At 63.0% G+C, this 24252-nt stretch overlaps 2 protein-coding genes across 9 annotated transcripts; one reads left to right on the plus strand and one right to left on the minus strand.

Moving 5' to 3' along the window:
- Positions 1-2517: 2517 nt before the first annotated feature.
- Positions 2518-5546, minus strand: COPZ2 (COPI coat complex subunit zeta 2). 4 transcript variants are annotated; one of them, XR_010376297.1, is made up of 10 exons: positions 5503-5546; positions 4888-4956; positions 4610-4691; positions 4357-4448; positions 4234-4289; positions 3908-3985; positions 3533-3584; positions 3349-3449; positions 3106-3144; positions 2518-2860 (listed from the first exon to the last, which is right to left on the minus strand). XR_010376297.1 is itself a non-coding variant. In XM_064473253.1 (9 exons), the coding sequence occupies exons 1-8, from the start codon at positions 5518-5520 to the stop codon at positions 3363-3365; spliced, it is 534 nt and encodes a 177-aa protein (XP_064329323.1). In that variant the 5' UTR covers positions 5521-5546; the 3' UTR covers positions 2518-2860; positions 3349-3362. The 4 variants fall into 4 exon arrangements, 2 of the variants coding, with proteins under 2 accessions (XP_064329323.1, XP_064329325.1); XR_010376296.1 differs by having other exon boundaries at positions 2518-2863; XM_064473253.1 differs by lacking the exon at positions 3106-3144.
- A 4766-nt stretch (positions 5547-10312) lies between these two features.
- On the plus strand, positions 10313-21546 carry NFE2L1 (NFE2 like bZIP transcription factor 1). 5 transcript variants are annotated; one of them, XM_064473243.1, is made up of 7 exons: positions 10313-10403; positions 11162-11372; positions 11773-12284; positions 16522-16737; positions 17350-17439; positions 17809-17970; positions 18331-21546. In XM_064473243.1, the coding sequence occupies exons 3-7, from the start codon at positions 11775-11777 to the stop codon at positions 19660-19662; spliced, it is 2310 nt and encodes a 769-aa protein (XP_064329313.1). In that variant the 5' UTR covers positions 10313-10403; positions 11162-11372; positions 11773-11774; the 3' UTR covers positions 19663-21546. The 5 variants fall into 5 exon arrangements, with proteins under 5 accessions (XP_064329313.1, XP_064329314.1, XP_064329312.1 ...); XM_064473242.1 differs by lacking the exon at positions 10313-10403 and adding an exon at positions 10606-10964; XM_064473241.1 differs by lacking the exon at positions 10313-10403 and having other exon boundaries at positions 10606-11372.
- Positions 21547-24252: the final 2706 nt, after the last annotated feature.

The following is a 24252-nucleotide window of genomic DNA, read 5'->3' on the forward strand; positions in this document are numbered from 1 at the left end:
GTCTCACGGCTGTGGGGTTGGGGGGTGGTGTGGCCATGGGGGTCGCATGGGGCTGGCAGAGCTGCAGGGTGCTGTGGCTCTGGCCAGTGGGGATGGGGGCCTGGTGGCCCCCAGCCCTGTGTCTCTGGGGAAGCCCCCTAGTCTGGTGAGTCCCCATGACTCCTATCCCCCGTCAGTGATGGCAGGGGCCCCCCCCAGCCCCGCGGTCCCCGGGGAGCGAAGCCCCTTTGTCCCAGGGCCCATTGCCTGCCACGGTGCCTTTGTCCCCATGTCACTTGGGGGGCACCAGCTGTCATGGCTGGGGACCGAGGGGTCTTCAAGCTCCTCCTCCTCCTCTTCCTCTTTGTTCTCAGCTCCCATGCTGGGGGCTGCCTGGGATGGGAAGGGGGGGCGGGGGGACCCGGGGTCCCCACCCCAAGGGGCAGCTGGGGGTACACAGCCCCCCCGCCATGGGGCAGCCCCCTGCAACCACCTGGACACCCACGGAGAGCAGATGGGGACCTGGGGTGGGTTTTGGGGTGGGTTTCATGCCCTGCTCCCCAACCAGGGTCTGCAGCCTTCAGGCGCCTCTGGTTTGGGGGGGTCCCTGGGGCTGGGGGGTCCTCAGGGTGGGAAACCACCACCTGCCTGGCCGCCGTGGCTGCCCCACCACCCCCTGCCCCACCAACCGCAGTTTTGGGGTGGGCAGGGGGGTCCCGCCAAGCGCTGGCCTTTGCTGTCCATTGTGGGGGGGGCAGATCCAGGGTGGGCTGGAGGGGCAGCTGGGGGGGGGCGCTGGGCTGCAGGGGCCACCCCCGGCAAGGGCGGGGTGGGGCTTGGGTGTAGGGCTAGGACCATCCCCTTATTGGGGAGGGGGGGACACAAGGGGGTCCCCAAGCCCAGGGGAGTGGAGGGACTTTGGGGACCCGGGGTTGCGTGGGCAGCTGTGGGGGGCACAGTGCGGTGTTGGCGGGGGGGGTCCCTGCTGTGGGGACATCTGCCTGGGCCCCCCCGGGGGACGCGGGCAGCTCTGCCAGCTGCTCTCTCCGCCCGGCCCACCGGGGGGGTCCCATCCATCAAAGTCTGCCCGGGGTGCCCCCCCGTGTCCCCTGCAGCCCCCCCCCGCGGCCCCCCGGGCTCGGGGGTGCCCCTGCAGCTGGGTAGGGAGGGATTGCAGGGCAGGGGTGTGTGGAGAAGAATTTGGGGGTGTCACTCGTGTATATTGGGGGGGGGGGGCACATGCACGTTTGGGATCCACGTGGGTGCGTGGTGAGCACAGGCGGGGGTTGGGGGGGGGTGGCAGGAGGGAGGGGTGCGGGGAAAGGAGTGCATGGGGGGGGAGTCACCCGGCTGGGCTGTCCCGGGGGGACCCAGGCTGGTGGGGAAACCTGGGTGGGGTCATAATGTTTTAGGGGGTTGTGGGGTGTGTCCCACAGCAAAGGGGTCCCTACGGTGGGGGGGGGGTGTGTCCCCCAATGGAGGGGCGTTCCTATGATAGGGGGGTGCTAGGATTGGGGAGCGGGATCCCCAGGGGGTGGATCCCTAAGATTTGGGGGATCCCAAGGAGGGTTGGGAGAGTGGGGGGGTGGGGGGCTATGATGGGGAAGGCTTAGAGGGGAGGGTCCAAGGGTGTGCCGGACTGTATGTGTGGGGTCCCGGCCCTGGAGGGGTGGTCCCGGTCCAGGGTGGGCCCTGGTTCCGGCGGGGGGCGGGGGGGGCACGTCCTGGTCCGGCGGGTCCCAGTCCGGGGCGGGGGGGGGTGGTCCCAGCCCACGGTTCCCAGTCGCTCCCCCGCGGCCGCCGGCAGGGGGCGCTGCAGGATCGCGAATGGCCGGTCCGCGTAGAGGCGGGGCAGCCGTGAGGGGGCGTGGCTAAGATGGATGGGGGCGTGACCGTGACCGTATAAGGGGCGTGTCCGGCGCGGGGCGGGGCTATGCAAAACCCACCCGGGTCCCGCCAGGGAGCGGCGAGCAAGAGCCGCGTTGCGGCCGCGGCGTTGGGGAGCGTCGCGCAAGAGGCGGTGGGGTCCCTTGGGACGGGGGTCCCTAGGCTGGGCGCCCCCGGGTGGGGAGGGTCCTCATGGCGGGGGGGTTCCCAGGAAGAGGGTGGTCCCACGGTGGGCGAAGTCTCTAGGCTGGTGCAGCGCGACTGTGGCAGAGCAGACCTTGCCCACCGGTGGGTGTGGGGACCCACAGGTGGACAGTGTTTGGGTGACCAGCTGCAGGGGCCCATGGCCAGAGGGAGGGTGGGAGGCTCCTCTTCTCTTTGCCCAGACCCATATTGCAACTGCAGGGTGCCACAGCCTCCCGCCAGCCCCAGGCCACCCTGTGCCCGACCCCATTGATCTGCGGTGGCTTGAAACTGTGAAGCTGTAGAGAGTGGGATTTAACAGAGAAACCCATAAATGACACCTTTGCCTCCAAGGGGAATGCACCGAAGAGCAGAAGAGTCCCCAGAGCTCAGCCTTGATGCGTGATGTGCCCACAGGGACCCACTACCCCAACGTGGCAGACAGAAAGAGGACACCAAACTGGGGAGGAAAACTTTATTTGTAGGTGGTTCCGGCTGGGAGCGAGCAGGAATGGCAAATCAATTCCCCTCCATTAGTGCTTAATTTTTCCCTTGAGATGATTAATGCTGGGATCAGATATGAGATCTAGCAAGGGGCTTCTGGAGGCGGTGCAGCCAGGGAGGAGCCATCCGGGGGATCCAGGCTGGTGTGTGGGGTTTGGGCTGGTGTTGGAGTGGGGGGATGCCAGGGAGGGTCTGTGTGTCCTGATGCCTGGCATCACCCAGCGCTGGGGTCTCACCTTTCCGGGAGACCCCAGTGCCGTCACGTCAGTGGGGATGCCTCGATGTGCTCCTTTGTGGGCTGCAGGACCTGCTGTGAGACCCCAGGGATGAGGATTGGGTCAGGCTGACCTTGGGGTGCCCTTCCTGGCTGGCCGCCTGGGTTCCCTTGGCTGGGGAGGGTGGGGGTGCACCTTCTGCTGAGGAGTTAGGGGTGTGCAGGACCCTGTTCTGGGGTGACAATGGGAGTGGGACCCAGGGTGTGTCCCACCTGCATCCTGCTGGGTAAAGCTGGGCAATGCACCCCCTTGTTAGCAAGGCTAACGAAGTGCTTACCTGGGACACGCTTTGCTTGGAGAGAGGGTTGACATCAACCTAGGGGAGGGAAGGGGACTGGCAACTTTAGGAGCGGGGTGATGGGGTGAAGGGGACCCACTGGGTGCCCCGATGTTGGGAACACCCCCTCGGCACCATCCTGCTTGGTGCCCATCAACCATGAGGCCGCTGCTTGGGGGCCAGACCCTGACCCCAATCCCTGCCCGTCCCAGCTGGACCCCTGGCATGAGGAAGGGTTTGCACCTCCTCGGCGCTGCCTATTCCTTGTTTCCTGCGTCCCTCCGCTCCGAGCTGCCCGCCAGGTAGTCGAAGAGGACAAAGCCGTACGGTGCCGGCTCTGGGGCCTGGTGGGGGAGAGAGGATGAGGAGGGTGGGGAGAGGCAGAGGATGGTGGAGGAAGGCCATGGCATGGGATGGTCGCACTCACGTGCAGGCTCAGCCGCTGGATCACTTGCTGGGGGTCGCTCTCCAGGATCACCCTGCAGAGCAGCGCAGTACTGGCACCATCCCACTGGGATCCTCCCGGCACAGCTTCATCCCGACCCCGGCTGCACCCCACGGGGCATCACCGCTGCCACCCCGTGCCTCAGTTTCCCTCCCTGTGCAATGCTCTGAGATGCCCTGATGAAGGCTTGAGGAAGAGCTACTGCAATGTTGGCAGAGGTGCTCAGCTCCCCCTCAGCACCCTGAGACCAGGCCAGCCCCTTCCCAGCACCCAGAGTGATGACACCACTCCCTGTCCCTGCAACCCCAAGTGCTGCGGGCTGCTTCTCCCCCTCCGTCCCCCCTGGCAGAAGCTCACCCCCTGTCCACGATCTCATCCACCACCAGGAACATCCCCTCCATGTTGTCCAGCAGCCAGCGCTTCTCCACCTCCTTCCTGTGGGCGAGCAGGTGGGAGATGTTGCTGCACCCACTCCCGATCAGGGCCTGGGGTCCCCTGCAAGGTGCAGGGACCTGGACCCCTGCCATCCCAAAGCAGTGCTGGCCCCATCCCACCCAGGGCGTTAGGGGACAGGGGTTTTGCACCAGCTCACAGCGTCACCTGGAGGGAGCTGCTGCCCCGTGCCCTGCCTCAGTTTCCCCACCCGAGGCTGGGTTTGGGGCCGGGTGGCCCTGGGGACTCACCGCAGGAGGTAGCTGAGGGCGTCGAGGAGGCAGGTGAGCACAGCCAACAGCATCAGCTACATAATGGGGGAGTCAGTAGGGCCGTGGGGGTCCCCAGGACTGTCGTGTGTGTCCCCCGCCTACCTCGTTCTCCTGGCAGCCCCCTACCACGTAGAAGAAGAGATCGACGCTGCTCCTGTAGACGACGGTGAGTCCTTCCAGACAGGCGATCTCACCTGCACGGCATGGGGACACGGGACGGTGTTAGTGACCTCCAGGACCGTGCCAGAGCAGATGCTGCTCCAGGCCTGGTGCCCCCCACCCGGCATTAAACCTTTTCCAACCATGTATCCCCCCCCAGCTGCAAAAGCTGCCGAGCGAGACCGCCCCCACTCACCGCCTGCCTGGTGGGTCTTGCTGAAGACGCTCCTCTCAAAGGCTGCCTGTTCCTTGGCCGTGGGGAAGGTACCATCGTAGTACTGTGGGGACGGGCAGGGGGTCAGCACCGGCAGGGTGGGCTGCACAACTCCACGGTGGGGTGGGCATGTGCTGGGACCCCCAGGGTCACTGCCAGGATCCCCCAATGCCCTGCAGCCCGGTGGGGGGGAGGTGTGTGAGCTGGGGGTCCTGGGCAGCATCCCCTGGGGAAACTGAGGCGGGGGGGCCGGGGGGCACCTTGGCCAGGAGGCGCTGCCCGAGGCTGTCCAGGATGAGCAGGGCCTTCACCGTGTACAGGGAGGGATCCTGGTGGGGGAGAGGGGCTGGAGGGGCTCAGCCCCACAGCGGGTCTGGTCCCCCCCAGCCCACCCTGAGCTTCCCTGCATCCCCTCCCTTGGGGTACCCCCAGTTCCGGATATTTGGGACCCCCTTTTACCCCCATCCCACCCCTGCTGCCCCTCTGCTCCCTGCCCTGTCCACCCCGTTTCTCCTCATTCCCCCCCAGTTCAATTTCCCCATTTCCCTCCTTCTTCCCACTTCTCCCCCCGCCGACCCCTCCCCATCCCCCCACTCCCTGTCCCCCATCCCCCCCCGTTTCCCCACGGTCCCTCTGTCCCCTTCCTCCCACCACCAGCCCCCCCGTCACCACCATTTATCCCCATCGCCCCCCGGTCGTGCCCCCCACCTCCGTGCCCCCCCCCCACCTCTCGCTTTTCACCCGTGTTTTTCCTCCCGTCCCCCGCTCCCCCCCGCTCCCCCGTCCCGCCGCGGCCGCACGAAGTTCCCGGTGGGGCAGCGGAGCCCCGGTCCGGTCCCGTCTCGTCCCCGGTCCCGCTCCCGTCCCGTCCGTACCGGCCCCGCGGGCTCCATGGCTCCGCCGCCCCGGCCCCCCCGCGCTGCCGTGCCCGCCCCCCCCGGCCCGCTCCGCCCCGGCCCCGCACCCCAACTCCCCCCCCGCCCCGCACCCCGGGGTCAGCCCCAGCCAGGGGCCCCCCTTCCACATCCTCCCCCCTCAACCCTTGAGGACGAACCGGGGGGGTCCCCCGGGCGGGGGTCTCGCACCCCACTGTGCTACTGCGTGTGGACACAGACGAGGAATGGGGGGGACACGAGTGGCTGTGGGGAGCTGTTCCCCCAGTGCCACCCTCCCGCACACAGGCACGTTCTTTGGGAAAGGACAAACTTGGGGGGCGACAGTGGGGTGTGATGGAGGCTGGGACCCCCATGCACCTCGAATTGTGGGGGGGAGGCTCAGCAGCAGGGTAGGCAGGGGTCACCCCGCACCCAACCTCTGCTGCCTTTAATTTAGGGTGTCGTCCCCCTTGGGGTGACTAGGGGAGGTGGGTGGGGGTCCTGGCGGTGTGGGGTCCAACCAGCGGGTGCAGGTGTGTTCCTGTGGGCTCTGCCTGGTGGGCTGGTACCCCCCACAGGTGATCCCAGCTGCGGGGGCCAGCCCCCCCGTGCCCCCGCTCCAGTCTGCTGACCTCTCCCGGTGGCATTTGCTAGTGACCGGGGAGGGGGAGCGGTTCTCCTGTAGGAGCACTGGGGAAGGGGCTCCGAGCCCCCCTCACCAGCACAAGGCACTGAAAGATTTTTGCCTGCTCGAGGCGGAGGAGGGCTGAGAGCCTGGCAGGGCACGGGAACAGGGATGCCTGCCAGCCCTCCAAATAGCCCCTGGAGGGGGGAACACACTAAAAATAACCCTGCGAGGGGCAGCCCAGCTCGGATTGCTGGCGGGAGGCTCACCACAGCCCCAGGGAGATGCAGCAAGAGGTTTTTAGGATGCTCCCGTACAACCATTTTCCCTGTGGGGTGCAGGAGGGGACGGGGAGACGGTGCCCAGGTAATGCTCGCAAGGTGCTGCCAACCCCGTTGCAAGCCCTCGGTGCCAGCGGGGTTGGCAGCACCCCAGAATTTCCCACCTGCTGTGCAACATGCTGAGCAGCAGCTCTTGGTATCGAGGGGGGCACCGCTCAGGCGATGGGGCCGTGCCCGTCCGCCCACCGGGGCCACCGCCTTCGCCTCAGCAAATTGCCAGTTGTGGCACGACGTGGGCCGGGGCCGCACCCCGGCTTTCGTGGGTGTTCCACGGCTTGTTTTCCAGGAGGAGATTAGCAGCATGGAGCAGCTGGGGCAGAGCAAGCCCGTGACCCAAAATCACTCGGATCTGGGTGCTTCCAGGCTCCCCACCACCTTCCGCCAGCCGCTCCGGTTCCTTTCCCTGCCGTGCCTGTCTCCCTGGATGCTCTGGAGCATCTCTGCTCGTAGCACTGGGGCTGTCTGGGTTTGGGGGGATGTGCAGCCTGCCCCCCATCTCTCAGCCGTGCCAGTGAGCTTGGTCCTTGCCATAAAAAACAGGGGGGTCTGCTCCTGCTGCTGCCCTGGGAAGACACCCCGGGCTGGGAAACCTCGCCCTGCTGAAAGGCGTTGGAGCCCACGCTCATTTTCCACGTTTTTTCGGATGAACTATTGTCTCTGGCATCCTGTTTGTCCCAGCAAGTTTCTGGGGCAGGGAGAAGGGTGTCTGGTTTTGGCAGCTGCAGCCGCTCCGGGCAGCTGGAGCGTTGCAGGAATAGCAGGCAGGGGTGGTGCTGCCCAGCTGCCCTTATCTCCTACCTGCCACCCTCCTCTGCCGGGTCTGGCAGCAGCTGTCCCTCGCCCCGTGGGCGCCGGCATTGATTTGGGCAGAAAGCCAACGCCGATCGATGGGGGAAGGTATAAACAACCTGCTCAGAGGTGATGGTTTTAATGCTGCCCCTGTTCCATGCTTATTTATTTAGTTTATGGAATTCCTGTCGGTGATCTGGTGGTTGATCACCCCGGAGAGGCGAGGACGGGATGGCGGCCTGACGCCGGCCCCGCTCCCATGCCCGTTCATGGCACCTTTCTGCCTCCGCTCCTGCAGCTCTAACTGGACATCCCGGTGCTTTTTGTCAAGTGGCTTCAGTGCCACTGGCTGTGTGTGCCGACGGTGCTACCGCGGGTCCTCGGGTGCCCAGTGAGGTGGTTGGGATGAGTTGCAGCCTTTCCCTCGCCTCTGCTGGGTAGTTACTGCTTCAAAAGGCTTCGAACGTCAAGACCTCGGTTACTCGGTCAAGCTCAAACCGGCTGGTGGGTTCCCCTGTGATGAGTAGCAGTGCTCGTGGGATGACCCACGGACGGTGCAACTGTTTTAGGCTGACAAGGGACGGTCAGACACACAGCCAGGCCCTGGCACGTGAGCTGTAGGTGGCTCTGAGCAGCTCAAAGGCGGCAGCTCTGTCTGTGGGGTGGGGAGCCCCATCCTCCTCCAAGCACCAGCACCCCAGGGGCACGGTGGTCTCCCCGTCCCCGGCTCTCGGCCAGCCCAGGTCGGGGCTGGGAGTTCCCTCTCTTTGACAGCCATTTCCACCTCCAGTGGCTCCCACCGCCACGGGCGAGAAGCAGCCGACCAGGAGAGCTTGCTTTTCTCAACCTGAAAACAAGCCTGGGCATAATGAGCAGGGGTACGCCGACTGGCAGCTGCCGGTGCGTGAAATTAAAAGACTTTTAATTAGCAAAGGGCTGGAGCGATGAAGAAAGTAAAGCACGAGGTTAGCAGGCGATGCCCTGGCTTCGCTCCCAGCCCCGCCACTGACTCATTGCAGGGCCTGAGGTGAAGCTCCAGGTTCGGCTTTGATGCTGTCCCTCCATCTGCAAGTGGCTCCGGCGCTGCCTCGTGCCTGCACGGGGATGGGGACGTGCGAGGGCTGTGGCGAGCACGGGGCTGGGTCTGTTGGCCTGAGGGTCTCTGGGGGCGCGGGGGAGGCCCCAGGGCCGCTCTTGGGGGGCGAGCAAGGCCGAGGAGCCGTCTTCCCACTGTCGTGTGGCCCTGGAGGAGGCCCAGAGCCCCCAGTGCCAGGAGGTGTCGGAATTATCATAGAACCATAGAATGTCATGAGTGTGAAGGGACCCACAAGGGTCATTGAGCCCCACTCCTGTCACCGCACAGGACACCCCAAATTCACACCGTGGCTCTGAGGGCCTTGTCCAAGTGCTTCTGGAATATCGCCAGGCTGGTGCCGTGATGCCTCCCTGGGGAGCCTGTTCCAGGGCTCCACCACCCTCTGCGGGAAGAATCTTTCCTAATATTCAACCTAACCCTCCCCTGGCACATCTCCCTGCCGTTCCCCCAGGTCACAGAGTCATCGAATGGTTTGGGTAGGAAGGGACCTTTAGAGGCCATCCAGTCCAACCCCCCTGCAGTGAGCAGGGACATCTTCAACTAGATCAGGTTGCTCAGAGCCCCGTCCAGCCTGGCCTGATGTTTCTAGAGATAATATCATAGTGGGGTCCTATCATTGGTCCTGGCGTTGGTCACCAGAGAGCAGAGACCAGCCCTGCCCCTCCTCCTGCCCTCGGGAGGGAGCTGCAGAGCGCCATGAGGCTGCCCTCGGCCCCCTCTGCTCCAGCTGAACAGACCAAGGGACTTCAGCCGCTCCTCGTGCCGTTTCCCCTCTAAACCCTTCCCCAGCTCCATGCCCTCCTCGGGACACTCTCCAGTAGCTTTATACCCTCAATGTCCTGCGGCGCCCAACGCTGCCCACAGCGCTCGGGGTGAGGCCGCCCCAGCGCGGGGCAGAGCGGGACAATCCCCCCCCTCGCCCAGCTGCGATGCAGGGCTCGGTGCCCCCCGGGGCACGGCTGGCCCTCGGGGCTGCCAGGGCACGCTGGGGGCTCATGTTCAACCTGCCGTCGGCCAGAGCCCCCAGGTCCCTCCCTGCAGAGCTGCTCCCCAGCCCGTCATTCCTCAGTCTGTCTGTATGGCCAGGGCTGCCCTGCCCCGGGTGCAAAACCCGGCGCTTGCCCTTGTTCAACTCCATTGGGTTGGTGATTGCCCAGCTCTGCAGACTGTCCAGATCCCTCTGCAGGGCCTCTCTGCCCTCGAGAGAGTCAACAGCTCCTCCCAGTTTGGTGTCAACAGCAAACTTAATTAGCATTCCTTCCAGTCCTGCATCCAGGTCATTTATGAAGACATTAAAGAGCACCAGCCCCAAGATGGATCCCTGCAGAACCCTGCTGGTGCCTGGCTGCCCGCCCCGTGTGACCCCATTCACTGGTGACCCTTCGAGCCTGACCGGCCACCCTGTTGCTCGCCCCAGGACTGGAGGGCCCTGGGGACACGGGAGACCCCGGGGCGGTGCCGGGGCCTGCGGTGCGATGGAGGCTCCGCCATGGCCTCGCCCTGGGCGGGGGGCCTGGGGGCGCCCGCTGCCATGGCAACAGCTGCCGGGCGAAGAGGGCGGTTTCTCTGAGGCGCGGGGATTGGTTAGAGCCGCTGCCAGTCAAGCGCCCAGACGGGCGGCTGGCTCCTGCGCGTCGTCTCATTGGTAAGCGCCACTGTCGCTCGGCGGAGGACTCGCGTTCCATTGGGCGGACGCCTTGTCACTCAATCGCTGCCTGGGGCGGGCCGCGTTGTCTCGCTTCTCTCCCATTGGCTCAGCGTGCGGTCCCCGGGCCAAGCACGGGGCCAGCGTCGCTGTCCGCGCACCGATTGGCCGTTGAGCCTGCCTATCCAGGCGGCGGCGGAGGGGAGGGACGACTGCAACTCCTCACCTCCGCCTTTCCATTGGGCCGCCGCTTCGTCCCCACTTCTCTTCCCGGGCGCTGATTGGCGGCGGCGCCGCGTGAGGCGGGAGGGGGAGGTGGTTGGCCAGGGCGGGGAGCGGGAGCGGGGCCGGCGGCGGCGGCGGCGGCGGCGGGGCCGGGAGCGGAGCGGCGGCGGCGGCGAGCGGGTAGCGGCGGGCAGAGGGGCCGAGGTGGCGGACGGAGGGGCCGGGGTGGCGGCGGGAGGGGTGGCGCGGGCGGGGCCGGGCCGGGCCGAGGGGCGGGCGGCGCTGAGGGGACGGCGAGGCCGCGCGCGCGCGGGGGGGGGGGGCGGGTCACGAGGCGCAGGGGGGGGTCTTAAAGGGCCCGGAGCGGCGGCGGGGAGGGAAAGGGGCGGGGGGGCGGCACATGGGCCCCGCCGCCCCTCGCTGGACAGCGCCGGGGACCACCCCCGGGAGGGGAGAGCCGGCAACGCCGGGGCCTGGCGGCTCTGCTCGGGCAGCGGGAGCCGCCCCGACGGGCTGGGGGCGGCCCGGGGCCGCGGCGGGAGGGGCGAGGCCGGGGGTCCTCGGGCGGGAGGTGTTTTGTTGCCGGTGCGAAGGCCCGGACGGGGTTTTGTAGAGCCGCTGGAAACTGGGCTAAGGAGTGAAAGGGAGTCGGAGCTGGATTCCTTCAGAGAGAGGGGAAGTTGACGCACCGGCCTAAGAATAGCTCAGGGAGGGGAAGTATGGACAATATTGTCACCAAAGGTAACCTCCGCCGTGTGTTCCCGTGCCCGCGTCGCGTCAGGAAAACCAGCTTTTTTTCCGAGTAAAATTCGTCTCGGCTTTTCAGGGGCCCTTGCGCGGGGGAAAGCGGCGTTTCCCGGTGTAGTAGGTCCATGTGCAATGTTTAGGGTGGTGCCTCGTCGGCGTGTTATCGCGTTTGCTCTCTGGTTGTGTTTCAGCTGCTGATGAAATTGCAGCCAGAAGCGGAGGAGTCTTCGGACCTTCCCGTGATCGGGAAGTTTGACTCATAAAAGGCTCCTTCAAGAAGCTTTTGCAGACCAGAAGAGAGGAGGAAAGAGAAGCCGGCTGTCGGAGGGAGCAGACTCCGTCCTGCAGCTTGGGGAACTGGGGGGGGCGAAAGGAAGTCGCTGTATGTGGAGTTTTCGGACAGTAAGTCGCATGGATTTTTATGTAGCTGCATGGTCTGTGTTCTAAAACCGTTCTGAAGAAGAGCAAAGAGCAGGAGAGGGTGGAGGCTGTTTTCTGGGGAGGGTTTGTTGCTTCTTGAGATTTAAATCTTTACGCTCTGCTGGCCGACCAGTGAGTTCCAGAACTGGAAAAGAAAACCAAAGTCATCCTGAACCCAAAGTCCTGAATGTTCTTTAAGGTTTTATCCTAACATTTAGCGAGAACCTGAACACCAAAGTTGTTGCTTTATTTTGTTTGTTTGAAAGCGGGGCAGAGGAAGGACAAACCCAACCAACCTGTTGTGTGGAGAATTCATCTGACGCTGGGGTTTTCTTTTAATTTTTTAATTCCCAAACCTTCCCCCTGTTTTCTCCTCTGCCAGAAATGCTTTCTCTGAAGAAATACTTCACCGAAGGCCTCATCCAGTTCACCATCCTGCTCAGCTTGATCGGCGTTCGCGTGGACGTGGACACCTACCTGAACTCGCAGCTCCCCCCTCTCCGGGAGATCATTCTTGGCCAGAGCTCCGCTTACACCCAGACCCAGTTTCACAACCTGCGTAACACCTTGGATGGATATGGCATCCACCCAAAAAGCGTAGACCTGGACTATTACTTCACCGCTCGCAGGCTGCTCAACCAGGTGAGGGCCCTGGACAGGTTTCAGGTGCCCACCACCGAAGTCAACGCCTGGTTGGTGCACAGAGACCCCGAAGGCTCCGTGTCCGGTAGCCAGCCCAGCGCCGGCATCGCCCTTGAGAATGGCAGCGGTCTGCAGGATGGGAGCAGTCCTGACAACGGGGTGAGGGAGAGCGGAGCGGAGCAGGGATTTGGGGAAGAGCTGGAAGATTTGGGAGCGGTGGCTGCCCCAGTGAACGGAGACCTGACCAAAGAGGTAGGCAGGACCTTATTTTGCCTGTGGTGGTGGGGGGAAAGGGAGCGCCTGGGGGGGCTCTTGCCCTCTGGTATCCATCTGAGTGAGCGGCGCCTTGTGTGCGTTCAGCGCTTGGGAAAAGCGGGTCCCAGCTTGGGAATGGCGTAATACTAAATTAGGGTTCGGTTAGAGGGCTCCAGGTGTACACGTGGGGCTGCTCTTCCTTTGTGTTTGTCTTTATTCTCAGTCTGAAGGTAATAGCAAAAGGAGCCAGGGAAAGGATTGGGGTCAGCGTTTCAACCCGCGCGTGTAGCTTTGTGTTGTGAAAGCGATAAAACGAGGCTGGGAAATAAACAGGGGAGTTGGGTAACAGCCTCGTCCCAGGTGCCGAGCAGGCGGTTGGGTTACTCGGCTCTGGAGTTCATCCAGTGGCGATGTTTATTACTTGGTTTTCATCACAGGCAGGCGGGGAGAGGTGAACTGGAAAGCGACTTGGGTTTTTTTTTCCCCTCTGTTGTGCTCAACAACCTTTCGGAGGCTGTGATGCAATGCCGGTCCTCGGGAGCTGCCGCTCTTTTCCCTTTTTGGCACCGCTCTCTTTGTCGTGGCGTGTTCGGCGTCTCCCTGGCCGCGGCGTGGGGGACGTTAGCGCCGATTCGCGGTGTCGGGACCTTCCAGCGTCGCTCTTCGCGTCTCGTAATTTGCGTCGTCGGACGAGCCGTCGAGGCGTGTGGGCATGGGGAGAGCCCGAATTCAACCGCTGCCACCCCTGCAGCGAGGGGTGGGCAGCTTTGCAGGCAGCTGTCGCGGACGCCTCGGGCTTTTGTCATGTGGCTTTGGCGCAGCGGCAGGCAGGGAATCGAGCGAGGAAAGCGGTGTGAACGCGTGCACGCCCTGAGAGACAAAGGTGACGATTGTTTCGGGTCTGGTATTGACGGACGAGCGGCGGGATGCTGCTGTAGGAAGTGCGGATGGTGCCTCGGCTGTACCGCAGGCTGTTTTCACCCGCGCGCGGGGATCTCCCAGCTCCGGAGGCGTTGGGGCTGTGGGACGGAGGGTGAAGACCTCGCTCTGGGGTTTTGGAGGCGTCGACAAGAGGAGCTTCAGTCGGAGGGTCGCGGGACACAAGGCGAATGTTCACGCGCTCAGTTTCTTCCCTGATAATTGAGAGGTGATTCCCGGCCTTGGGAAACGGGGAAGAAATTAATGAAGTGCCTGGTACAAGGTCGCACGCAGCCCGTGGAGCGCTTCGTCCTTCCCCAGGCCTGGCTGAGGGCGCTGGGTCTGGGGTGCCTTTTGAATGCAGTACGGAGAGAAACCGGGATCAGATTTTTAGAGAGAAACGCTGCAGATTTTGAGGGGTAAGAGGCCGATAACGCCGCTCTTCTCCAGAGGCCTGTTTTATTTTTGACTTAAAATACAGTCCTGCATTAGATGCCATTGCTGCGAGCTGCCCGAGCTGCAAACCCAGCCGGCTTGGGCTAGACTGTGAAAGTCCTGGCTAGTCTGGGCGATGCCGGGAGGGAAGCGCGCTCCTCCGCTGCAATTTCACTTCGGTCACTCCTTAGGGAAGGGTGGTGGGATTTGGGTCTGCACCCTCCCTGATCCCAGGTGTTGCGGTGTCCGTGCTCTTCCTCTGGTCTCGATTTTTCCCCTCTTTTTTTTATTTCTTCCCCCTGGCTTGGCCGGGAGGGTGTTGTTGCACCTGGAAGGCGTAGCCGCGCTGCCGGGGGCGCAGCGCCCGGGCACCCAGCGCCAGGAAATCCCGTCTGCCGAGCCCGCCTCGCACACCCACGTCACGCCGGCGCACCGGCACGCCGCCCTCTCTTCCCCCCCCGGGCCGGCAAGACCACACTTGCCGCCGGTGCGACACACTTCAAAGCTTCAAATTCTTATTTCAAAGCATTTCCCCAGCGGTGTTTTTGTTTCTTATTTTATATTTTGGTGTCTTTTTTTTTTTGTCTGGAACCTTGACTCCCTGGCAAATGCTTGCAGCCGCCCAGCCTTTCCCAATGGGAATATCATGCGAGCCTCTGGAAGGCACCTGCAGGGCTCCATCCTCCCCTCCCCCGCCTTCGTTAGGCGGACGACGACTGTGCTTTTTTTATAGAGCCGGGCTTTAAATTTTTCCATGACTTTTCCCGGCGCTTAAAATATCGCATCTCCTCGCGGGTGGCGTGGGCCGGGCGCGACCTTGCTCGGGGAATAGGGCTGGTATTAATTTTAGGAGCCGGAGCTCACCCTTGGGAGCAGCGGGGGGCTCTGCAGCTCGGGCAGGGGCGGTGGCAGTGGCAGGCGCTTGGTTTAATTCACCCAAAACCGGGAATTAAATTTATTATTATTTTTTTTTTAAACTCCCGGGGGTGCCCTGCTCCTTGTTAGGCTAAAGGCAAAGCTAGGCTTAATTCCCGAGCGCTTTCCTCTGCAGCATTGGGGGTGGGGAGGGCGGGAGGCACCGCTGCCCTGGGCCCTTTCCACAACCAGGGGCTAAAAATACGCTGCCGCCGGACATGTGATGAGCTGCTGGTGCTCAGCCTCGGCCCGGGGTGACAAAGACCACCACCCCCCACCTAAAACCTGGGGTGGGGGGGTATTGGGGTGGGGGGAATCACCTTACGCCTGGCCCCGCCTTTCCAGCGGGTCCTGCTCGGTCCCGGAGCCGGCCGTACCCGTTATGGGGGGGGGGGGGGGGGGGGGGGGGGGGCGAGGAGGAGGCGGGGATTGCAGGGGGTGTGTGTGAGGCCGGGGTCTCCGGGGGGAGGGGGCCAAGGTCACCCCGGCCTCCCACCACCCTTCTCCCCTCCCTCCCCCCCGCCCCTCCCCGCCTCTGGGGGAGCTCCCCCGGGCCAGGCAGGGGCGCCCGCCGCCCCCCACCCGCCCCGACGGTGCAGGGCGGGGCCGGGGGGGGCGGCCTTGCTGCGCCAGGGCGGGGGAGCGGCCCGGTGGGCGCCGCGCGGTAGCTCCGCCGCCGCTCATTGGCCGAGGCGACGGCCCCCGTCGGCGGGGATTGGTCGGGGCGGTGGCCCCCATCGGCGGGGATTGGTCCGGGTGGTGGTTTCTTTACCCTCCCCCGCCCCCGTCGGTGGGGATTGGTCGGGGCGGTGGCTCCCGGCGCTGGGGATTGGGGAAGGGCGCCGCCCGGGCGCGGGGCGGGGCTCGGCGGCCCTATTGGCGGCGGGGGGGGCGTGGCCCGGCCGCGCCGCATCCCGGCGGGGCGGGGGAAGTGGGCGGGGCTTGGCGGCCGCCGCAGCCAAGGTAACGGCGGGGGAGGGGCGGGCGGGGCGCGCCGCAGCCCGGCCCGGGCAGGGCGGCGGGAGCCGAGCCCAGCTGAGCCCGGCCTAGCAGAGCCCGGCCCAGCCGAGCGGGGGGCGCCGCCGCCGCAGCAGCACGGGTCGGGGGTGGGTGGGGGGGCGGCTTCTGCCGCAGCAGCGGGGCCGCGGGCACCTGTGGCCGGTGGGGCGGAGCGGAGCGCGGCTCCCCAGCCGCCCCGGCCGGCGATGCGTGAGCGACGCCGCGCCCCGGCCAGCCCGCCCTGCCACCGCCTCCTCCTCCTCCTCCTCTTCCTCCTCCTCCTCCTCCCTCCCGCCTCCCTCCCCCGGGGACCATGATCGGTGCGAGCCGCGGCCCGGGCGGCAGCTGGGGACATGAGAAAGGTACCGGGGGTCGCTCCGTGGTGGGAGGGAGGGCGGCCGCTTCCCGGTACCAAGGGGATGCTGCTGCTGGGCCCGGCGGCGGCGGCGGCGGGGCAGGGTGCGGGGAGGGACCCGGGGGAGGGAGGGGGGAGCTGCGGGGCGGGGGGGGGACCGGGGAGGGGAGGGGGGCTGCGGGCAGCCCGGCGGTAGCGGTGGCTCAAGTTGCATCAGGTGGGTGGAAATGCGGGGATTTTCCTGCCGGGCGCACCCCACCCCTTATGCAAATGGCCGGGATGGCACCACGGGCTGATGCAAGGCGGCCACGGCGCAGCCACCGCCGCCACCAGGGCCCCGAGGCCCCCAGCCGCCTCCCCCGGCGGCGGCAGGGCGGCCATGGGCGGCGGGGAGGGAAGGGCCGGCCTCACCCGCCATGCAGAGCCCGCAGAACCCTTCTCGGGAACACCGGGAAGCAAAACCAGCCCAGGCCGGCGAGGGAAGGCGGGCGGAGGAGCGGGGTGCACGGCGGGTGGGCTGCGGTGGGTGGTGGTGGTGGTGGGTGTCCCTGGGGAGGGGCTGGTGGGTGGGGACCCTGCCCAGGGCTGAAGGAAATGTGGTCTGTCTTTCAGGACATCGATTTGATTGACATCCTGTGGAGACAGGATATTGATCTCGGCGCTGGGCGAGAGATTTTTGACTACAGCCACCGTCAGAAAGAGAGCGAAGTGGACAAAGAGCTGAGCGATGGGAGGGAGCGTGGGGACAGCTGGAGGAGCGGAGGGAATGAGATCTTGGATAGAAACCTACTAGTTGATGGAGAGACTGGGGAGAGTTTCCCTGCGCAGGTAACACCCCTGGGCCGGTTGGGCTGGGGTCTGCGCCCACGGGGACGCAGCGTGCCAGGGGTCCGACGCAGAGGGGAGGCGAGGGGCCCTCTGGCCGGCCGTTGGGGTGAGCGGCATCACGTGTGACTTTCACCCCGGGGGATCTGCTGAGCCGCAGGATGAGGGTTTGCCCAGGCGAAGGAGAGGATTTGATGCTGGGGAAGCGCAGGCTGCCTGCCGGGCTGGGGAGCCGCAGCGAGGCAGTCAGGGTAATGGCCGTGTCACCGTCAGCAGGGCGCTAGGACGAGGGCAGGTGGTTCTTGCTGTGCCTTTCAGTCGTCTGGCAGCGGTGGTGGCGCGGGTAGGCGCAGAGTCCCCTCCAGCCTGTAGCCGAGTCCTTGCGCCGGCGGTAGGTGAGGCTCGCCAGGAGCAGAGGCAGCGCGTTTTCCTTTCCCCGCCGTGCTCGGGGGCTGCTCTGACGCGCTCGGGAGCAGGAGGATGGAGCCTGCGAAGCACTGGGTGGGGCCTCTGGCTCTTTTTGGATGCACTGTAATAAAGCTCTGCTGTAAGGAGCTTGTTTCTCATCACCGCCTCCCTAATCCCGGGGCTACAATTCCTTATGTTTTACATCAGGTGCCCGGTGTGGAGGATCAGACAGCCCTGTCCCTGGAGGAGTGCCTTAGGCTGCTGGAGGCCACCTTCCCTTTCGGGGAGAATTCGGAGGTGAGTGGAGGGGGCGACGGCTTCTGCCCCTCGTTGGATCCCGGAGGTGGCGGCAGCTCTCCTTCGCTCGCTTGCTGGGGTTTCGGTGCCTCTCGTACCCCTCACCCAGACCGCAGAACCGGCCGTAAATGGGGCTCCAGGCATCGTGCCTGCAAAACGAGTGGAGGGGGTGGGGTGGTCACAATTAATTAAAGACTTCTGGCTTTGCTTCTAATTAGTTCATAGTGAACTGTGGAGAAATAACTGCAACCAGTTTGCTTTGAACAAAGGAGAAGCGATTGCCCGCGCAGAGGTGGAAGGGCATTCGGGATTGCTGGCTCCCTGGCCGCGGCTCATCAGCCGGGGACTGACTCTGCCTCACGTGGTTAGTTTCCAGCTGCGGATGTCTCCACCCTGAGCGAAGCCGTGCCCGGCGAGAGCAGGTCCGCGGGCATCCAGACCAGCCTGCTGTCTCCTCTCCTCACAGAGACCGAGTCGCCCTTCGATCTGGAGCAGCAGTGGCAGGACCTCATGTCTATCATGGAAATGCAGGTGAGCTTGAGGGGGCAGCTGCAGGAAAGCCTTTGCCCCTCCAGGAGCGCGTTGCTCTTCCGTCGAAGCTCGACGGCTGGCCCAAGCACCCCGATTCCCGGGCGGTTGTGTTTTGGGGTTGGTGGCAGCTGCTTTGGTTTTTCTCCTAGCCGGCACGGTGATGCTGTGCCGCCCGTGGGGCGGTCGCTGCTGCCGTCTTAACCCTCCTGCAGCTGGTGGGTGATGCTGGGCCGCTGGAGAGAGAGCTCCTTCCCTGGGATCCGATAGTCCTGTCTCTTTTTGGCTGGGAGCGAAGGGCGCTGAGGAAAGGCAGGGCTGAAGCACAGCTCATCTACTGAGCTGTTTTCACGTCTCTTCCAGGCTATGGAAGTGAACAACACGACCGCAGAAACCCTGTACAACGGCTCGAGCGGAGACCTGCTGACTTCTAACTACAGCCTCGCTCCGAACACTCCCATCAATCAGAATGTCAGCCTGCATCAGGCCTCTCTGGGTAGCTGCTCACAGGACTTCTCCCTCTTCAGTTCAGAAATCGAAAGCCCCTCCATGGCTGGCAGCTCGGCCCTGCTCCAGCTGGCGCCAGACAACTCCACCGGCCTCAACACCACCTTCGGCTCCACCAACTTGAGCGGTATCTTCTTCCCTCCGCAGCTGAACAGCACGGTCAACGAGACGGCTGGCCCTGAGCTGCCGGACCCGCTGGGTGGTCTTCTAGATGAAGCCATGCTTGATGAGATCAGCTTGATGGACTTGGCGATTGAAGAAGGTTTCAACCCGGTGCAGGCCTCGCAGCTGGAAGAGGAGTTTGATTCTGACTCAGGTCTTTCTCTGGATTCCGGCCACAGTCCTGCTTCTCTGAGCAGCTCGGAAGCTTCCTCTTCCTCCTCTTCCTCCTCTTCTTCCTCGTCCTCTTCCTCCTCCTCGTTTTCCGAGGAAGGAGCTGTCGGCTACAGCTCAGACTCTGAAAACGTGGACTTTGAAGAAGCGGAAGGGGCGGTTGGATACCAGCCAGAGTACAGCAAGTTCTGCCGCATGAGCTACCAGGACCCGTCGCAGCTCCATTACTTGCCTTACCTGGAACACGTTGGCCACAACCACACCTACAACATGGCGCCGGGGGCCCTGGATCCCGAGGAGCCCAAGCTGCCCAGCGCGGGGAAGAAGAGCAGCAAGGAGAAGCCGTCCGAGTTCCTGGATAAGCAGATGAGCAGGGACGAGCATCGAGCCAGAGCCATGAAGATCCCCTTCACCAACGACAAGATCATCAACCTGCCCGTGGAGGAGTTCAACGAGCTCCTCTCCAAGTACCAGCTCAGCGAGGCGCAGCTGAGCCTGATCCGCGACATCAGGAGGCGAGGCAAGAACAAGATGGCTGCTCAGAACTGCCGCAAGAGGAAACTGGACACCATCCTCAACCTGGAACGGGACGTCGAGGACTTGCAACGGGACAAGTCCAAACTGCTCAGGGAGAAGGTGGAATTCCTCAAATCCATCCGCCAGATGAAGCAAAAGGTGCAGAACCTCTACCAGGAAGTGTTCGGCCGCCTGCGGGACGAGAACGGCCAGCCCTACTCCCCCAGCCAGTACGCCCTGCAGTACGCCAGCGACGGCAGCGTCATTTTGATACCTCGCGCCGTGGCTGACCAGCAGGCCCGGCGGCAGGAGCGGAAACAGAAGGACCGGAGGAAGTGAGGGACGGCGACGCGGGAGGAGTGGGACACTCGCTCAAGTGAGAACTGGAGAAGGGCTGAGCCTGGAAGTACTTAGAGGAACTTTCATGCCTTCTTACCCGATATATCTTCTCAAAAACATAAAAAAACGTGACTGCTGCCGGTCAGTGTACGGGAGAGACTGCGGGACCTGCAGGCTGAGTTTTGAGGGCTCCCTGCGGGGAGGGACGGGGAGGAGCGGACCCTGCACTGGCGAGCCCGGCGCCTTCCACAACCTGGAATCCTTTGAGCGCAGGAAACGAGCTGGCATCACTGGTGGTGAGATTGGCAGAGGTGGAAAAAACTACTGTTAGGAACTGGCTTTAAATAAGGAAAGAGATTTAAGCAAATGAACTTAAAACAAGTTATAGGAGAGACATTTTTCTGAACTTCCAAAGTTCTCTGATTTCAGGTAGTTTTTTTTTTTCTTTTTTTTTTTTCGTTCTTCCCTTTTCCTGAACCAGTTTTGACATCGGTGTGTGTGATTCAATCTGACTTAATTCCAGATTAACCAACATCCCTTCCTAGATCAGACCAGTGCACACATGGAAACACAAGTGGTGTGACTTCCATTAACCCTTTCCAGTCTGAGGAAGCTCAGAGGGAGAATCATTACTGTACGTGTGGAGAAGCTGTGACGCCGTGGCGGGAGGGGGACATGTAGAACTTCAGGGTTTTGTGGGGGGGACGGGGCGTGGAACTGGAGAGGGTTAACAGAACCGGTGCGATACGCGTTCCCCCACCACGCTGGGAGCATGTCACTGCCGCCGAGCCAGCGCCGTGCTGGGACGCTGGGAGGGCGCACGCAGCAGCCTGCATGCAAACGCTGTCTTCTCCCACTGACCGGCCGGGGAGCTGCTTGGGGAGGGCGGTTGGGGTCCCCGGTGGCCCCCCGCCCCGCTCAGCGTACAGCACAAGGGGAGCAGAGGGTTCCCACCCCCGGCCGTGGGCTTGTCACTTATAGAAATTAGACAGCTGTTAGGATTCCTGTTTCTTAACCGCGCTTTGATTTTTTTTTTTTTAGGGCTTCAGCCCTGTTTTTTTCCCTATAGGGTCTAGAGTGCTTGTGTTGAGTAAAAGGGAGAAGCCCGAACGTTCAAAGCTGCTAAATGTTCTCTTTGCCATAAAGATTCAGTGTAACTGTGTGATCACATTATAGGATTCTCTTCTGTCCCTAGGTGTTGGTCTGACTTCCTTTGTTTTCAGGAGGGGGGTGGGGGTAGTGCCTTGATCACTGTCGGTCTCCACCACGGAGACGATCCTAGAAGCTGTATTTACAATATAGCACAGCTGGGAGTGTACTGACTTTACCAGCAACTGAGAAAAAAAAAAAAAAAAGCTTAAAAAAAAGAAAGGCTTTTCCTAGCCAGTCCTGTGCACGTGATACGGGGTGAGGGCGGTGCGTCAGAGGGAAGGCTCGGGGTGGGAACGCATGGGAAGGAAACCTGGTAACGCAGGAGGGAGGCCTGGAGCAGCCCGCGGCGCTGCCGAGAGGGAAGACGTCTGGCCGCGGGCATGGTTTTGGTTCCACCCCCCCAGGACTCCGGGGAAAGTAGTTGGATCTCGGAGCGCGTTGCGGGGTGTTCGGTGCGTCCGCTGCGGCCCCGAACAGCGCGAGACGGACTCGCCGAGACCCCCCCGGCGGGCTCTCCCATCCCGGACTCCTGAGATTCAACGGCTTTACTTACGCATGAGACGAAGCACAAGTGGTGGAGATGTGGGTGTGGGGAGGTTGGAAGGGAGCCCTGCGTGTATGTTTTAAATTATTTTCCTCTTAGAAACTTTATTTTAATGATCTGTGACCTGTCAGGGAAAGAAGAGAGATTGTGTGAGCACAGGACAAAAATAAAACGGCTTATTCACTGTACGAGCATTTGTTTCATGGATTATTTTTTTTCTTTTTAAAATTTTGGTAAAAGATGAAGCGTGTCAGGGAAAAACAGCCTCTTCTTGTGGGTCTGTCACCCACGGCGGCTCCTGGCTCGCTTCTGCTGTGCTGAGCTTAAGCAGGTCTGGTTTGCCTCCAGCACTGGTCTGGGGAGGGAGTCGCTGGTGTCCCGGCCTGCAGGTAACAGCCTTGGAGGGGAGGAAAATGAAAGGTGCCTCCATTGTGGGAAACAACTCAGCTGCTTTTTTTTATATATATCTTTCCCCTTACTTCACAACAGTATCTTCTTAAAGAAAGTGGAGGAATCGGTTAATGCTGTAGCTGTGCGGAGCAAGCGCTGGGTCCCTCGGCCCAAGCCACCAACGCTGCTGCCGTTCAAAGGCCTGGGGCCCGGCTGGGCGCAGCGTGCGGCCGCGGGTCAGGGCTGCCTTGGCACGGCCCGATCCCCCTCCTCTTCGCCTCCCGGAGCGCGGTGCCCTGCTTTCCTGTCGGGCGAGCAAATGGCATTGGCACAGCTCAAACCTCCCCTTCGCGCTTGCAGCTCCAGCCAGCGCCGCTGCTGTTTCACAAGCCCCACCTTCCCCACAGGTTTCGGCTGTCGCGTTGGTTACGGAGCCAAAGTTTATTCAATCATGAGTGTATTTATATCAGGCTCTGCACGCTGGCTCCTGCCCCGTCCCCCTCCCTGCGGGACAAGGCCCAGGCAGGCCCGAGGAGACGGAGCCCTCCAGGGATAAACATTTCCAGCGGCTCCGTCCTGTGGCGGCGCTGATGGAGGGGGCATTGCTGAGCCCCTTGGCGCAGCCGTCCCCATCTTCCTGCCCCCACCTCCCCCCATTTGGGCTGGTGGCAGTGGGAAGGTCTGGCTTTGAGCCGGCAGGCAGCTGCCAGGCCGGCGCTGGCTCCAGCCCCTGGTTTGCAGCCTGTTTCCCCAGGCAGGGCTCAGCAGAGCTGGGTCTGCGTCCAGCTGGGCTCAAGGACAGGCCCTGACTTTGCTGCTTTTTTTGTGTGTGAGGGATTGTGCAGTGCCGGGGCACAGGCAGGGCTGTGGGCGCAGGCAGCGTGGCTGGGCAGACACCGGGCAGCGGCACGGGGAGGGGGACACCCCGCTCTGCAGCCAGGCTGCTGCCGAAAGCCTCCCCCACGGGCCAGGCGGGAACCCAGGCCCTGCAGCAGACACCACACGCAGCTCAGATTAAAACCTGCTCCTGGGAACTGCTGATGCACCAGCAAGAGTTTAGTTTAGGAGACGCGGTAGCGTTGGGTTGACAGTTGGATTTGATGATCCTGGAGGTCTTGGCCAACCTTAGTGATTCTGCGAGACTGGGCTGGTGCTGAACTGCTGCGCTTCAAAGACGTGTTTTGCGATGCCTTCCTTGTGGCTCAGCACCCTATCGATCAGCCTTCGCTATTCTCCGACGCTTTAATACCCACTGCCTTACTGGCACTGCTGCTTGTAGGCGCTGTCTTTTCTCATCTGGCATCATTATTATGTAGTGGTTCCTGCACCCCTACATTGAGTATTAATTAAACAGAGCTTATTGATGCAAGCCAGGATACCTGGGTGGGGCGAGACACCGCTTTGGGGGCACCGAAGCCTTCAGCAGCCAGACACAACCAGAGGAGCAAGCCGAAAGTGTGCTGCCAGCCCCCTGCGCTGCTCCCTGACCAGCTTCCATTGGTGCTCCCATGGGGCAAATGCCATTTTCCTGGGGATTAAACGTCTCCTTATGGGACTGGAAGAGTTCATCTACTCCTGCTGCCAGAGTTGAGCCCAGGCCCGCTCTGTGCACAGCAACAGCTCTGCCAAGGGGACCGCAGAGCGCTAAAATACACGCTTCGAGGTGCTTCCCGTCTCTCTTCCTGGGCTCTGAGGTATTTATTTCAGCTATTCCTTCAGGGGCTGTTTTAGAATGTTAATAGCAGCTTGCAAAAAAAAACGCACCCAAACCCACATGGATTTCCCCAGCCCCAGCAATGCTGGGAGACAGTTACAGCCCGCTGGTGGGATCACTGTCCCTCCTGAGCGGAGAAGGGAAGCCGAGTCAGCCAGCGCACGGACACAGGATGGGATGCACCGCTCTATCCATTTCTAGTCTCCCTTTGTTGCCTCTCCCCCCCGCAGAACGGGACCTTTTACTCCTCACACGTGTCCTTGCTCACGCACAAACATACCAGCAAACACCCCCCGTCTCCCTCTCGGGAGGCTCCAGGTGAGCGAAGTGCTGTTCCCCAGCCTCCGATACAGCTTCAGAGCAGCAAAGCCAAGCTGAGAACAAGCCTGATAAAATCCATTCCGCTCTGGTTCCCTGCCCGTCACATCCCGTGCAGGGCAGCTGGGCAGTGGCCTTTTGCGGATAGCGAGAGGGGCGAGGATGGGAGCTTAACCAGCTCCTCACCTCCGCCGCTGTCACTCGCGTGTCACGCCAGGCGCTGTCAGAGGCGCAGGCTGCCTGCCAGCCCGTAATCAGGTGAAGTGCAGACCTTTCATTTTCCGAAGCAGGGAGCACTTAGCCACCAGCGGGGCCTCGTGCCTCCGATCGCGGCGAGAGCCGCAGCTCAGCGGCCCTTTCAACCAGTGTCCGGCTGCCGCCCGAGCCCTCGGCGCGGCAGTCGGGCAGCCTCGCACCAGCGCGCTCGCTGCCTGGGACGGACCCTGGTTTCTGCCAGCCTCTGCTGCGGCGC

This window comes from Phalacrocorax carbo, chromosome 25, assembly GCF_963921805.1.
Source record: "Phalacrocorax carbo chromosome 25, bPhaCar2.1, whole genome shotgun sequence".
Lineage (NCBI taxonomy): Eukaryota > Metazoa > Chordata > Aves > Suliformes > Phalacrocoracidae > Phalacrocorax > Phalacrocorax carbo.